The 16,322-nt window shown below is 40.5% G+C and overlaps 1 protein-coding gene and 1 long non-coding RNA gene across 2 annotated transcripts; one reads left to right on the forward strand and one right to left on the reverse strand.

Annotated features, from left to right (window-relative positions):
- The first annotated feature begins 13 nt into the window (after positions 1-13).
- exoc1l (exocyst complex component 1 like) lies at positions 14-15,150 on the forward strand. Its single transcript, XM_082536017.1, has 4 exons — positions 14-95; positions 12,226-12,348; positions 12,575-12,750; positions 13,845-15,150. The coding sequence occupies exons 2-4, from the start codon at positions 12,228-12,230 to the stop codon at positions 14,112-14,114; spliced, it is 567 nt and encodes a 188-aa protein (XP_082392143.1). The 5' UTR covers positions 14-95; positions 12,226-12,227; the 3' UTR covers positions 14,115-15,150.
- LOC309708207 lies at positions 12,225-16,176 on the reverse strand. Its single transcript, XR_014277208.1, has 3 exons — positions 15,981-16,176; positions 15,563-15,712; positions 12,225-12,273 (listed from the first exon to the last, which is right to left on the reverse strand). It is a non-coding gene; the product is annotated as an uncharacterized lncRNA (long non-coding RNA).
- Positions 16,177-16,322: the final 146 nt, after the last annotated feature.

A 16,322-nucleotide genomic window follows, 5' to 3' on the forward strand; every position in this document is an offset into this window, starting at 1 on the left:
AGGGAATCGCTGAGTGATCTTCGAAAGGGGAAATGACTCCGCGTTTTTTTATGTGGCTTTTCCACACAAACTACTCCACTGTCCGAGCGACCGAGGTAGCGATTAAAAATTAAGGCATTTAAAATGTTTAAAAATGGCTGACGCCAGTCTGGATAATAGTGATATATAAAAATAGATACACAGTTTACTCGCGTTTTAAAAGCACCTCAATAGCAATATTTAAATAATATATTTAGATAAACTAATAATATCTCTACTGGCTGTAATTTGGGTTGCACGGTATTAACTGTGAATGTGACATTGGACGGTCGCCACAGGGGTGTAGAAGCAGGTTAAAGACAGCCCTCCTGATGACAAGGGGTTCCCCTTTTATCGACATTCAATCGCAGGCATTCACGGCCATGACGTTGTCCGTATTTTGTGTCGAGGTTCCCCCTAACTTTTTCTAAAGGTGCTTTTAGGCTTTAGAGATTCTTTTTATGAGGCATAATCTGGAATTCTACATCAATTTCATGTGTTTGCAGTGATAGATATCTACACTATACTGGTTACTGTCTTTATGGACAAGATGCTATCAAGACAGTACAAATCATATAAAAGTGTCACACCATAAATTGAACAATATCACCAAACTGGGAGACATTTTATTTCACTAGTCCAGCGGCCCTCAACATTTTTTGCACCACGGACCGGTTTATGCCCGACAATATCGGCCTTTAAGGTGTCGCGGATAAATACAACAAAATAAAACTAGTACCGGTACCGAAAAAAAGAAGATTTATTCATAACACACGTGAAAAGACCCAGGAAAACCAAGTTAATGATAAAAACGATAACAAAATAACGCTGAAAACCGATAAAAACCCTGAGAACCATACATTTCACACCGGAGCCTCTACTCTTGTTGGCCGGTACCAAACGACTCACGGACCGATACCGGTCCGAGGCCCGGGGGTTGGGGACCGCTGCACTAGTCTACTTCCTTCTCTGTTCCTCTGATGTGAGCTGTAAATATTGCTCATACGTGGGGGAAGGATTTAGGCACAGAATAAATAGAGGATGACTGGCAGGAAGCTATAACCCTGATCAAATCTACCTTCATGTGCAAGAGACTCAGTATAATAGTGTTCACAGATTGCATATCACCGCTGATGTTTTGCACAAGAGTCTAAATTGATTTCCAGGTTCTGGAAAGTTATGTCTAAGGAAATTAGTGGAATGTTTAAAATAAGCTTCTTTATTATTATTTTTTTTTTAAAGATCCTGGTGTTTTCCTCTTAGGTCTACCCTCTAGCGAGTTGCACCTAGCACACTACAGATTTCTGGAGAAGCTTCTTCTACAGGGAGTGCATAATTATTAGGCAAGTTGTATTTTTGAGGAATAATTTTATTATTGTGATGGAGCATTGTCCTGCATGAAAATCATGTTTTTCTTGAAGGATGCAGACTTCTTCCTGTACCACTGCTTGAAGAAGGTGTCTTCCAGAAACTGGCAGTAGGACTGGGAGTTGAGCTTGACTCCATCCTCAACCCGAAAAGGTCCCACAAGCTCATCTTTGATGATACCAGCCCAAACCAGTACTCCACCTCCACCTTGCTGGCGTCTGAGTCAGACTGGAGCTCTCTGCCCATTACCAATCCAGCCACGGGCCCATCCATCTGGCCCATCAAGACTCACTCTCATTTCATCAGTCCATAAAACCTTAGAAAAATCAGTCTTGAGATATTTCTTGGCCCAGTCTTGACGTTTCAGCTTGTGTGTCTTGTTCAGTGGTGGTCGTCTTTCAGCCTTTCTTACCTTGGCCATGTCTCTGAGTATTGCACACCTTGTGCTTTTGGGCACTCCAGTGATGTTGCAGCTCTGAAATATGGCCAAACTGGTGGCAAGTGGCATCTTGGCAGCTGCACGCTTGACTTTTCTCAGTTCATGGGCAGTTATTTGGTGCCTTGGTTTTTCCACACGCTTCTTGCGACCCTGTTGACTATTTTGAATGAAATGCTTGATTGTTCGATGATCACGCTTCAGAAGCTTTGCAATTTTGAGACTGCTGCATCCCTCTGCAAGATATCTCACTATTTTTGGCTTTTCTGAGCCTGTCAAGTCCTTCTTTTGACCCATTTTGCCAAAGGAAAGGATGTTGCCTAATAATTATGCACACCTGATATAGGGTGTTGATGTCATTAGACCACACCCCTTCTCATTACAGAGATGCACATCACCTAATATGCTTAATTGGTAGTAGGCTTTCGAGCCTATACAGCTTGGAGTAAGACAACATGCATGAAGAGGATGATGTGGACAAAATACTCATTTGCCTAATAATTCTGCACTCCCTGTAATTGCCAGAAAGTGTATTTCACTCAACTGGATTAAAGGTTCTAGTGTTACCATTGGGAACTGGGAAATCTTTAATGCTCTTCCACATGAAAGACTACAAGCGACTATAAAGAGTCATGACAAATTGTTTTTGAGGGTCTGGTCACTCTGTCTACACTATCCACCTTCTGGCTTTAAATACTTGCTTCTGGAGTACTCGGTAATATCCCAGAATCTCTGATTGTTAGCTTGATGGCTGTTGATGACAAGTTAACTTATTTATTTATTTATGTTTGTGAATTTGTTAACTATGTAATAGGACTGCAGTGGGATGTTGGGTGGGCTGGTCATTCTTTTGGATGTGTGTCAGACTCTTTGTTACTTGCTAAAACTTAATAAAGTATTTTTTTTAATCCAACAGTACCATAAGGTCATTCACTCATATATAACTTTCATACAGTGCTATGTTCTGTGCATTTATTTCGCTGTTTCTTTCTTTCTTATTCAGCTGCTCCCTTTAGGGTTCACCACAGCAGATCATCTGCCTCCCTATCTGAAGGAAAAAATGTCCATCCCGGTTTTCCCTCCAAGGCACGAGCGATAAGCAGAGTTCTGTCCTTTCCTTCTAAGATTCCTAATTATTTAAAGTAACACTCAGGTATGCCATTCAGCGTGTTAGTACGAGCTCGGGAGCAGCTTGGGAGAACAAGAAAACAGAGACTGCTTTAGGTTGCCTTCCCAATCGACTCAAAGGTTTATTTAGTACATAACAGCTTATATAGAGGAAAAAAAGGTTCGTGTGTCAGCAAGTTCTCAGTTCAAACCGGTACAGACCAAATAAGGAAACGTCTTCCTGCCTTGTGAGCAAAGAAGTATCCTGTGTGTAGTTTATCAGTTCAGCTACAATTTATGATCATCCCAGCAAAATACACTCCTAGACATAGAATACAGAGTTCTTTCATTAGTGAATTCTGAAACAAACCACCTGGCCTTTAACGAGCCTTTTTCTAAGAGATAAAGAAAAAGGGAGGATGGGAGTAAGGAAGTGGTCTCGTCTCTGTGGTATTTTCGACCTTGGGGTACCAGCTTGTGAGTCTTACACATCAATTCTTGGGTCAGAGAGAAAGAGAAAAACAACTATTAAATGGGCCTTATTGAGTAACTCTTTTCTGTATAATATCACAATAAAACAATATCCTGTAAATGCTACCATGGTATCAAAATATCACAACAGTTCTCTCCTTTTATCATGAAATGATAACATAGTATAAAGACAGAATGTAATAACATAATATAAAGACAAATCATAACTGTAACTGGTCCTTCGAGCAAGCTTAATATCAAAAATTCCGAGAGCGTATACATGGTATCACACAACAGACAATCATCAAAAACATGCTGCAACGGTTACAAAGGCTACAATTAGTTCCCTCCATTTTCCAAACGTGTCCTGTAGCCACTTATCTAGCCACTGACCGTGGCCTGTATTGGCAATTAGTTCTATCTTCAATGCTTCAAGTCTATTCATAGCTTGTGTGAATGAACCGTTAGGAGCGGTATTATTGGGAATGAAAGTACAGCATACATCAACGGTCACTAGACCACAGGTACCGGTCCAATTAACAGGTAAAGCTAATCTAAGGGTATTATTGCACAACCAATAAGCGTTAGGGATTGCTCTAGTTAGGCGCGTGACCATGTGTGATTTAACTAACTCCCCCCAGTCAGTATCATTTAAGACACCGTCTGGGGGAACAATGATCGAGTCTCTGCTCGAACTTGAACTGTGTGTGTGTTCCTCCAGATATGATACAACTTCAGCCACAGAGACAGCTAGCCATGTCTCATTACAGCGTGCACCTGGGGAGTCAGAGAAGAATGTGTAGTTATCCTTTGTATAATCTATGTGTGTGTCTGGGCCAGTTAACTTTAGTCTGCGCAGACATATCATACTAGTATTAAAATGGAAAGGGATCTGTCCTAAGGGCAGTGAGGGTTTTAACCTATTCTTAGGGCGTTTCATTGGGGCGCAGGTCCCTGCGGTGTCATTAGATAACTTCAATAATTCGCCTAATGGAGTCTCAGGGTTAGTTGGTGTGTGTGTGTGTCTAAGTAGGCAGTCGAGAGGGCTCAGAGTCAACTGTAAAGCGTCTTTAAGGAGAGCATTATCTCCGCCGATTTTCTCTAGTCCCTCAGTGAGGGGGATTAGCCTTTGAACAGACATAACAGTTACTGTTTCCTAAATCACGAGCGGCTGTTCTGGCATTTTCATACCAGGAGTTGACTCCTGCTCTATGGGGTGCATAAAATGGTTTATTAGTGGCGTCTATGTTGTCATTTACTGATTTTAGGGAACGTGAAGAGTGCATTAAGTAGGTGTCTTGCAAAATAGAACATGAGGTATAGTCAGCAAAATATGACCTGCAGAAATGTGAACATGGTTGCGGTTTACAATACAAAATAGCAAAGAAAAATCCTAAAGTTAATGCGATAGATATGATAAATAACCTAAATATATAAGAAAATATATAAGAAAAACAGTTCTTCAGTCGTCTCCTGGCCTGGTCCCAGGTTCGAGAGACATAGAATAAGCGTCGTATGATGACAATGGGCATTTCATTTTCTCCATTATCAGGATGGAATGAGTCTAGCTTTATCAGGTTAGACATCATGTGGTACTTTTGGCTTTCTGTTCCTGCTGGATGTTTGAGTACCTTGTTGTTGTTCTTTCAGGCGTTGTGTGTTAATCAGTGATTGTGTGTGTGTATGTACATTGGATCCTGGCGCTGGCTCGCCGGAGATGTCGTCTACCCGTGTGTTTATTTGCTCTGGTTCCGGGCGTTGGCCCGCCGGAGATGTCATCTGCTTGATCCGACGCCTGAGATGGTCCGATTGGGCTGGTCTTAACCCTGCTGGCATGAATCCACTGAGGTTGTCCGTCTGTGAGGATGCTGGTTCTTCGTCACTGCCAGTACAGTCTGGGGCTGGAACACGCGCGGCCTCCCAGAGTGTCCTTGGTTTTAGTGACTTCTCCAACACGCATCTCCTTGTCTCCACTGGTGGAACTGTGCAGGGGAAAGGCTGAGAGAGACAAACTTTCTGATAGTTATTATTCAGTTTTTCTACCAGGTTGTGAACATCAGTGGACAATGCAATATACATCACCTTCTACTAGCGGTGCCCCTCTGGAAGCTGACCATGGTGTTGTAAATAATCTTATTTCAAATGGAGATAATTTGGTTACTGCAGATGGAGTCATTCTAATCTCACAGAGGACTTGAGGAAGTAATTTGACCCAGGTCATTAAAGTTTTAGCACACTTTTGAATTACTTCTAATGTGAATGAAGATCCTCTATCACTGTTAATCTGGTGAGGTATTCCGAATCTGGGTATTATTTCATTGCTCAACTTTTGACAGACTACTTCTGCAGTTTCTTTTGAAGTTGGATAAGCTTCTACCCATTTACTAAATTGATCCACTATTACCGGTAAGTACTTGATGCTTCCTTGCGCTGGCATATGTGTAAAATCAATTTGTAATGTATGAAATGGAAAATCTGGTTGTGGTAAATGCTGATGTTTTGCTTTTGATTTTCCTACATTAGTTCGTGCACATGTTAGACAGGTTGCTAATATGCTTTTACTGCATGTGATGTTTTCTCAATTACAAATCTTGATTTTATTGCCCCTATTACCCCTCTTTGTCCGACATGACTCACACAGTGAAAATGTCGGGCAAGGACTGGCATCAGGGAATATGGGAGGGCAATCAAACCCTTAAGATTTTGTATAAGCCATCTCTGTCATCTAAGGTACAGTCATTATTCTCCCAATAGGTGTAATCACATGCAGAGGCTTGCTCTTGTATGAATTTTAAATCAACATTTGTTTCTAAATAGTCTGGGAGTGTAACAAGTGGCAGCTGTAGGGGCACAGATAATACTTCCTGTGGAGGTGGGAGCTGCAGCCTTGGCTGTCACGTCTGCTAAGGCATTACCTGTTGCTTCGTCTGTGTCAGCTGTACTGTGTCCTTTCGTTTTTACAACTGCAACGGCCGATGGTAGCTGTATAGCCTGAAAAAGTCTTTGAACAAAATCAGAATTTAGCAATTTATTTTCCATCAGCAGATCTAAATCCTCTCTGTCTCCACAATGTGCCAAAGTCATGCACAACGCCAAATGCATAGCGGCTGTCTGTGTAAATTGTCACATGCTTATCCAAATGTAGCTCACAGGCGCGTATTAAAGCCATGAGCTCTGCTTTTTGTGCTGAGTGAAATGGTAATGAGTGAGCCTCTAGTATGATGTCAGGCAATGTCACCATTGAATAGCCACAAAGAAATGAGTTGTCATTCGGCCTTGAACAGGACCCGTCCACATAAACCGTGGCTGAGTCTGGGATAGGTGTTTGCTCTAAATCTGGACGTGGTGCTGTGGATTCCTGTATACGTGTCATGCAGTCATGATCATCAAGCCTGTCTGAGCCATCCTGTCGGTCAGAACAACACAGCATAGGATCAATAAATGTGCTGGCGAATCAGGTGTGCTGCTCGCTTTTATAGTGAGATTTGCATATGTTGTGTAGTTATGTTTGCTAGAATGGTCGTGACCTGGTGATTGGTGTGTAGAATAGTGTCATGTGAGAGTGTGAGCTTCTCGCAGTCCCTTATCATGATAGAGCAAGCTGCTACTGCCCTCAGGCAGGCCGGCATTCCCTGAACAATTCAGGCAGCACCTTTGAGTGGTGGAGGTCAGCATGATAAAGCATCCACAACTGCAGAGTTTTTGTGGGTAAATAATGACAAAATCACCGATTTCTTTAAGAATCTAAAGAAATTCCTGCTAACAATGTCCAGAGACAAAATTGACTTAAATGCAGTAACTATGTGTAAACAGAAGCCTGATGAATCTATCCTAGTATTCATAAAACGCTTTATGCACTGTATTTATAATTTATTTCCGGAGCCCTATCCCGAACGATTATCGCCAGAAACCAGGTCAGTAGAAATGTTGAATATCATTTGTGATAAGAAAAGTAGTCTGCTTAAAAAGTCCTGTAGAAAATACATGATAGAATGCCGCGACGTGATACATCAAATGTTACCACTATGGAAAAAGGGACCGGAACCAGGTGTAGATGCTTTAACATCAAATAAAACTAGTGCAGGCTCTAGCAAAGAACATAAACCTACCGCAGGAAAAGCTAGTCTTGCATGTTCAGCCGTTCAGCCTACAGCCCCACCTCATTACGATGAGACCGAATTAATAGTCGCTGTAGCAGCTGCACGCAAACAATGTCAGCATTCTGATCCAACCAGCTCAAAAGAAAGCGACGAAAAATCTGAATCACATGCAACGGATCTTAGACACCTAATTAAACAGGATCAGGAAAAACAATATATACGCCGCAAGGAAGAATTAGCAGAACATAAAAAAAGAGAAAAACTTTTGAAAGAAGAATGTGAGGAACTTATGAGAAAAAATTCAGACGACTATGAAGAAAAACTTTTGCATCAGGCAGTGTCCACGATAGACACCCACATGAAACGCCACGATATCGTAGCTAGAGGTTTAGAGGTAGCTAAAGAAATACCTGTTACCCGAACTTTAATAAAGACTTATCTAAAAGGAAAAAAGGAAAAACAAAGCCAGGATGACAAAGGTCCTCACGCCAACACTCGCGGTAGTAAACAAACAGAACCAAAATCTAGTGACGTCAATGACACTTACCCCTTTATGATAATAGGAGATCAGTGTTGTATTCAGCCCCCTAAAATCTCAGAATTAGTGACAACTATTAAAGTGCACACAATTTCATGAAAGCCATTATTTGAGTTTCCAACCTGGCTGAGGTGACAGTGCTAACCACTCCATCATTGTGTCACCCATAATTTACATACATGCAATATTTTCTTTAAACTAAAAAAGAAAACCAAAAAGAAATTATGAAATAAACCTGTGAAAACCTTTCTATGAGCAACTCTATGACAGGAGTAAAGATTTCAATTGTGAGACATGAAAAAAACAGAGGAACATTTTTTTTATAACTTTAATAATTTTACAACCAAAAGTACCTCTAAATTAAACAATTATCATGTTCCCTTCCTGCAAGTCTCTGCTAGTCCACCTGCCCTTTTCTTCCATATGAGCAATGCACCAGTTTGATGGTCTCTTAATCACACTGACTTCATTCAGCGTAACTGTGTCCATTACTCATTCCTCACTAATGCCTCCGGGTGAAAACGACATGCTATAATAAGACATAACATAAAAACAATCATCCATTAATGGTTTTCACAGCGCAAACAATCATAAAATCAATCAATCTGAGCCCATGGTCCTGAGCTGGAAAAGGCTGGAGTGCCCACCCCAGGTCAGGGATGAGCTCCTGCCCCAAGTGGAGGAGTTTAAGTATCTCGGGATCTTGTTCACAAGTGAAAGAAGAAGGGAGTGGGAGATCGCCAGACGGATTGATGCTGCGGCTGTACCAGTCCGTTGTGGTGAAGAGGGAGCTGAGTGTAAAAGCAAAGCTCTCAATTTAGCGGTCGATCTACGTCCCTACCTTCGCCCATGGTCACGAGCTGTGGGTACTGACTGAAAGAATGAGATCACGGATACAAGCGGCAGAAATGCGCTTCCTCCGAAGGGTGGTTGGCCTCTTTCTCAGAGATAGGTCAAGCAATTCAGCCCATCCAGGAGGGGCTCAGAGTAGAGCTGCTGCTCCTCCACATTGAAAGGAGCCAGTTGACGTAGTTCGGGCATCTGATAAGGATGCTTCCTGGGCGCTTCCTTGGTGAGGTGTTCCGGGCATGTGCCACCATGAGGACGCCCCGGGGGAGACCCAGGACACGCTGGAGAGATTATATCTCTCCCCCGCAACTTGGATAAGCAAAAGATGATGATGATGGATGGATGGAATTTTATATTTGACAATGGTGACGTTAAACCGAACTGATGAAAAAGCCAAATGACAAAAAATAATGAGCTAAACTGAGTTACCTTCTATTTATGCAAAATAAATGCTTTATTAATCCCAAATTTAAGAATTTTTTATGTTACAACTGTTGAAATAATAATACTTATTCTCCCCTCGAAGGCAGGGAGTATGTAATTGTATGTTTGCAGCGTAGCATCCACAGTTTGCAAGATATCATTTTTTCAAATTTTGCGTAGTGGTAGATACCAGTAACAGCTCAAGCTGATATCATTTTTTTGAAAATTCTGTAAAGATCAGAGCAAAGGAGGAAATAAGGAATAACATTTTTATGGGTCAAACCTCACAATAATATATGAAGCCTTTCGGAGACATGAGTACTTGGGTTGACCTTCATTAGCATTTTAGGTCAAAGTTGACCTTGTAAAACAAATTTGAAGAATCCATATTGAGTAATGTGTCATATGAAAGGGCATGGGGAGAGCTGTGCAACACACTTTTTATTTGATCAATGCGACGCCCTGGGGCGTCACAATGAAGCCATAATCAGCCGTTGTCATCGTACTGTAATCAAAACATCATAAAACGAAAGACATCATAAAAGAGTTTTAGTATAGCCCTTGCTATTCCGGGGGTGTTGCATTCTCTGAGTGCTCTTGTTGTTATTATGATTATAATTCATAGAATGTGGTATGTATATTGGACTATTTCTTGAGCTCTCTTATATCTCATTAATTCATTCCTCCTGCCTGGGCTCATTTTTCTCAGTCTCTCAGCTTCTTATTCCCGCTGTCAAGCTCCTTCTTCTGAACTCCAACTTCTCCTCCACTTTCCTCTCTGTCATCACTTTCACTTTCCTCACTGTACGTTGAGATTAGTCCTTATCTGCTTTTTAAAGGATTATCCACATTTTCCTATCTATTATTTTCTCTCCTTTCTGCTTTTTCCCTCACACAGCACCCCTGCATATTATGCACGATTCAGTCATTCTGTAATTGATCTCTTCTTGTCGCGTTCACATTCTGGGTTTCCTTTACTCAACGTGTTCTGTTCCTTCTTTCTTTCTTGCTTTTGTCTTCCTTCTTGCTTCCTGCTTTCTCCAGCATTCCACTTTAACACTTGTTCTGCACCCTTCGTGTCAATCACCTTGTGGGTTCCTCAGTAACTTTATTGCATCTCATTCCTTGCGTCTTCAGCTGATTCCTTCTTCTTTTCATTTCCCCCAAGCCTTCATTATTTAGGATTCCAGCATCACATAGTTGATTTCCTCATCCTTGTTGCTATATGTTCCATTCTATTCATTATCTCTTTGTCTTGTTCAATTAAGCATACCTGCATTTCCAAACTCCCCCCATGTTACCTTCTAACAGTAATATAGCTGTTTTATCCCAATGATTTCCATTTCTTACGTGCACTTGTGTATTCCAGCACATGCTGCACCCCCCCCCCCCCCCCCCCAAAAAAAAAACAAAACAAAACTCTAAACCTTGGATTACCCCAGCAAATGTGCAAATATGAATCTTTTCAATGTATGTGTCATATATACTGGGATAAATCAATGATAAGTAAGTACAAAAAAACCTCATGTGTTATTCATAAGATTCAACACTTGTATGTATTTGCTTTCCTCCCTATACTTCCTGCCTCTCCGCTCATTTTTCCATCTCAGAGGCAAAAAGCCTTTCAAGCGAACACCCACAAAAACCATCAACAACAACAACAATAAAGCACTTAGCAGAGGAGCGACCCATTTTTGTTTTCATAAATGTGACAAATCCAATGGAGCCACACTTTTTAGTGCTAACAAATTGGATCAGAGCTCCGGTCTGGTTCATTCTGGGGTGGTTTTGGCCTGTAGAGAAGTCCTCCCACAACGTTTTGACAAATCTGTCAACAGCTGGGATTCGTTCATAGGTGCAAAATGATGTCCTCCACAGCCTGGCATGTCTAGTAAATTACCTTGTGGAGCCATGATCACTAGAGCAGCTTCCTTTATATGCTTATAAAAATCACCCCCACCTCCCCACCCCTCATCTCCCCATTTAAGTGCTTCACTGTACTTGTACATATTGTCAGAGATTGAATTACTACATGGTAATGGAAACCATGCAGAGTGCTGTGGGACATCCGTTTCCCACACAACAACCGTTTAATCACGGACAAACACTGGGCTGTTTGCCACAATATGTATCAGTGTCTATATGTGAGTGAGTGGAGAAGAGGCCAAAAGACCACAAAAAAAAAAAGTGAGACCGTCTGTTACATGTGCGCTGCAATGGAGCCATGCAACCACATGGAACCGCAGTTAGTTAATATTCCATCTGCCAGGGAACATGCACAAAAAAACATTGATCTTATATGAGAAGAGCTGCCCCCCCCCCCCCCCCCCCACACCCCCCTAGTTACTGATCATATATAATTAATGCTAAATATACATTTCAAATGCTTATCCAACCATGATATACAAACAGTATCTAAGATATTTTTGTCAGCTACAAATGCAAGAGTGAAATCCATATTTGCAGGAAACCGTCATAACATAATGGATCTTAATTGAAGCAATAAAAACGCAAATGATGAAGAGCTTGGCCTTTTATTGCCCCCTTTCTACTCACTCCCTCCTGGGCAAGTTGGTATGAATGCAGCACTTCAATCAAAGATTAACATACATCATCAGACCATGCCGATCCAGAGTGGACGGTGTGTGTGTGCGTGCATTTGTGGGTAGAGTAAGAGCTTATTTCACACAGAACCAACCCACAAACCCTGCATGCTTTCAGAAGGTCTGGGCACGGGGAGCATCACCACTTCCCTCCCCTCCCGCCACTGCTGGATTCCAGGGTTCTCCAGTGTCACAGTATTTTTGGGGGGGATATCTCATTCCTTTCTTTTGAGTTTCTCTCGCTCTCTTTGGTCCCCCTTCTTGCCGTTGCTGTTTTTTGGGACGCTCCGATTCTTCTCCCCCTCTCTCCAGTGATGTCGTCTCTTCTGAGGGAGGAGATGCAGAGAGTTTTGTTTCGACCTGCAAAAGAGAGACTGGTGGAGTTCATTGAAATTGAAGAGCCATCGCACGGAAGACATTTTTTCTGTGCCTCAGGTAAACAGCTTGATTGTTGACTCAGAAATGTGCGTTTGATTTTTACACAGGAGTAAATATCTTCCTCCTTAAAATGTACATTTTTAATGTGTTTAATAACTTACTTCCTTAAAAGCTGTGTATACCTGCACCACACAGGGTGTGTTAAATCTATAAGGCTGGCTTGCTGATGAAAAGCCCGGTGCTGCAGTGCACCTGTTTGTGATGTTTTTCCATTTTTCCGCAGTTGCAAAAAACAAAGAAGTCCAGCTATGTATAGTGCACTGTCAGATGTCTGTGCCCCTAAAGTCTACATCCAAGAGATCCTTCACCAAACGCTCCTGCATACATGAGTGCTACCGGAGGGCAGAGATCTGGTCCCTGAAAGACCTTACCCTGATTGATGGAAGAAATCCTGACGTGGTAATTAGCCAAATTCTTCTGTAACTTCCATTGTTCTTAACTGGCTAAAATAGAGACAAACTGTCTTTTGGGTAACTGTATGTGGATGGCATTCTTGATGACCACATAGACCGCATAATAATAATTCTGTGGACATTTTGCTTTATCAGTACCTATTAACTAAGTAATTAAAATGTATTTATAAAGTGCATTTAAACACAGTTTTCACCAACCAAACTGGTGCACCAAGTCACTGCACTTTGACCACCACCATAATGTTCTGTTTATGCCACAGCTGCACTAAATTAACAATATTTGTAATTATCCATGTCATTTTTTATGTTTCTGGAATGTTTAATCTACCAGTAAGTACCAAGCTCCTTAATGAAAATGATATTTTTAATGCTAAAATTGCTGTTGTTATTATTATTTTCATCCGTGATTTATATTAAAGCACACTAATTTTTTATTTTATTTTATTAAGATGGCAAATTACAGTGATTGCATTCCTAAACAGAAAAGGTTTAGTGATTGAATGTTATGCAGAAGTCCAGTGTACCGGCATTTTTCAAATATAAAAATGTGAAAACAAATTTTGTGTTTGCTTAATAAATAATAATATAACTTTTAGTTTTAAACACGTTTTTGACAGATTTCTAAAATACTGGTGCTTTCTTGTTTTTATGACAAGTGGTCTAATAAATTTGTTAAGCACTGTATGTATCCCATATACACACAGGGGTGTAAATACATTAAGATAAAATCATAAATGAATTTAAGATAATTCCAAGCTCCTTAGCTATTAAATTCTAGATGAGTTATGTTATTAAAATCTTTACTCCTGCTCTGGCACCCTCCCGTGACTCATCAGCAATAAATTTGACATTGTTATTTATCTATTTTTCACATTTTAATTAATCGTTTGGAAAATTTCTACAGTTGCTTAAACACATAATGTTTGTGGGCTAACAAGGGACAAGGTAAAGATGAATGGTCTATGGTCATTTGGCTTTAGTTGCCCTATAATAATGTAAGCTTTCTACAGAACAAACACAATAAAAAAAATGCAGTGATTCTTAAAGGTGCTCCATAAATATAATTTTCTTTGGTTTCAGGATGACCCTTGTTTCCTGCTGCACTTCGACGAGGTGCGTACAGTGACGGCCATCAGCTGCTCAGCCAAATATGCTATGGTGCGTGCCCTGGTTGCCCTCAGTGACCGGTACTGTCAAAGGTCACTGAACCTGAGGAACTTTGACTGGCCTTACATCAAGCCCACCGCCTTCTACTCAGACAAAGGGGACTGCGCTGTTCTGTCACAGATATGCTTCTATGCAATCAATTTGGTTTGTCTCTCCATGTGTCATGTGCCTCTGGATGGATAATAAAAGTACGCAGTTGTTGTGAGAGTGCCAGTTAAGGTGGGTGTTTATATTACGAAGTTGTAGCAAATACTGTACGTGTATATTGCTTATATCAGTTAGTGTGAAGCAAATGTAGGCTCGTAGCTTCAGTTAGCTGGGCTTTGAAGAACTCATATTTACAATGAAATATGTTTTGCATTAATGCTCTGCTAAATGTAGCTTCATGGCAAATGCTAGCTATGTGCCATATTTATCATCTAATTTTGTTAACTTTTAATTATATAACCCTGGAAGTTATTATATTATATTCCATGTGCTGAATTTCAAAATAAATGTAGCACAAAAGAAATAAAGCAACTGCAAATTCCTTGCGCTTTTTTCTCCCTTTATCTTCTTAAACACAGGGTACGAATCATGTATTCTGTCCTCTTTATGCAGTGCACAGTACTGTTAACAGCACATGTCACAGGGAGCTGCGCTGCAAAAATCTCATTTAGTTTAATGAACCTTAAAATGTATTTGGTGGATATTTCAGTGTCTGATTCTGATTCCAGTATACTCTATGCCATTTCTAGATAAATAAATGATTAGGTATTTCCTCAATAGATGTATTACTCCAATGATGAGAGGCTTTCAAGCAACATTGGTGTACATGAACTGCTGTGCAAAACTCTTGAGCCACCTCTCATTTCTTTACATTTTGCTGGGAAAATAGATGCAACAAATTTTTAAACATCTGCAAACACGCACAGAAATACAATAAACAGCGAAAAAAAACGAGTTTGTACAATTCCAGTAAGCCTGAGTTAAGTTAGTTAATACTAAATACTAAGTTAGTATTCTGTATGACCAGCTTTTCTCTTTAACATAGCCTGAATTATCTTTGGAAAACTTGTAATTCCTGTAAGTAGTCTTTAGGAATAGCTCTCTGGGCTTCTTGAAGGACATCCAAAACTCTTCTTTGTATGTTGGCAGCCGGAAGAAAAGGAAATGGAAGAAAAGGCCTTTTCTTCCATTCTCTGTCAAGATGATTCCACACTGCTTCAATAATGTTAAGGGGCAGACTCCAGGGAGGTCGCGCCATAGCTGATAGTGTTCCACTGTATGTTTTTCTATCCAGATATGCTTTTAGTGCATTGGCAGTGTGTTTGAAATGACTGTCATGCTGAAGCCCCTACAAATCAGATGTTTTCAAGATGCCTGCGTGGTGGATCAAACTCTTATGGCACTTTTCTGTGTTAATAAGTCCATTAATTTTGACATGATCACAACACCAGTGGCTGAATTGTAGTCCCAAACCATGACAGAGTCTCTATAATGTTTTACAGATGGCTGTACACGCTGTTGCACCTTTTTCCTGACTTCTTCTCTACATATTAACAATGATTTATTAAAAAAAATTGGTTTCATCACTTCATAAGACCTCTTACCACTGATTTTCAGTCCAGTTCTTATGTAATTTAGCATACCTCAGCGTTTTCTCCGTTTTCCTTCCTTAAGAATTGCTTCTTGAAATTCACCCCTCCACTGAGACCATTTCTGATGAGGGCTCAGCCAGATATCTGGCACAGGCACACACACACACACACACACACACACACACACACACACGCCAAGACCTGCAAAGGTTTCAGTTAATAGGTGAATCAGAAAATATTACTTCATGCCTGTTCAACTGTGTTATCTTTGGCATTTTATTACAATTACAAGAAGTTCCGGCAGCTTGGAAGCAAAAGATAAAGAAATTAGGGGTGGGTCAAGACTTTTGCACAATAGGTTACATAGGTTAAATAACCGTGGGTGTAATTAGTATTTGAATTCAAGGCTATAACTTCTAGTCAATGCTTTTAGCAAGAGGAGCTACTTTTCGTTATTTAACAGTCATACCTCATAGCGCTTCTAAGTGACAGGTTTTTCAATTTCATTTAATATTTCAGATTTTATATAAAGAAACATTTAATATCTAGCATAATTAAATTATCTTTATTAATTAAAACTATTTTTAGTATAATGCAGTATTTTCTCGACCGGCCAGGTTGACTCGGGACGATTTTACTAAATGCACTTGTACTTCATATCTACAGGTGGCGCCAACAAACACACGCGCGCGCGAGCGCGTGCGTCTAAGAGTTTTAGTTGCCTTGGAAGTTGCCTGACGAAAATAAATATATATCGCAATAAATGTTTAAGAATCGTTGTTTCTTTGAGTTTACATTGACGTTTATTTAT

This window comes from Aulonocara stuartgranti, assembly GCF_965226115.1.
Source record: "Aulonocara stuartgranti genome assembly, chromosome: 6".
In the NCBI taxonomy this organism is placed as follows: domain Eukaryota; kingdom Metazoa; phylum Chordata; class Actinopteri; order Cichliformes; family Cichlidae; genus Aulonocara; species Aulonocara stuartgranti.

Excerpts from the sequence above, each read along its gene's own strand:
- exoc1l (XM_082536017.1), top strand. The coding sequence starts at position 12,228 with ATGTCGTCTCTTCTGAGGGAGGAGATGCAGAGAGTTTTGTTTCGACCT. Across the intron at positions 12,349-12,574 it reads ACATTTTTTCTGTGCCTCAG|TTGCAAAAAACAAAGAAGTC; the intron begins GTAAACAGCTTG and ends ATTTTTCCGCAG. Across the intron at positions 12,751-13,844 it reads ATGGAAGAAATCCTGACGTG|GATGACCCTTGTTTCCTGCT; the intron begins GTAATTAGCCAA and ends CTTTGGTTTCAG.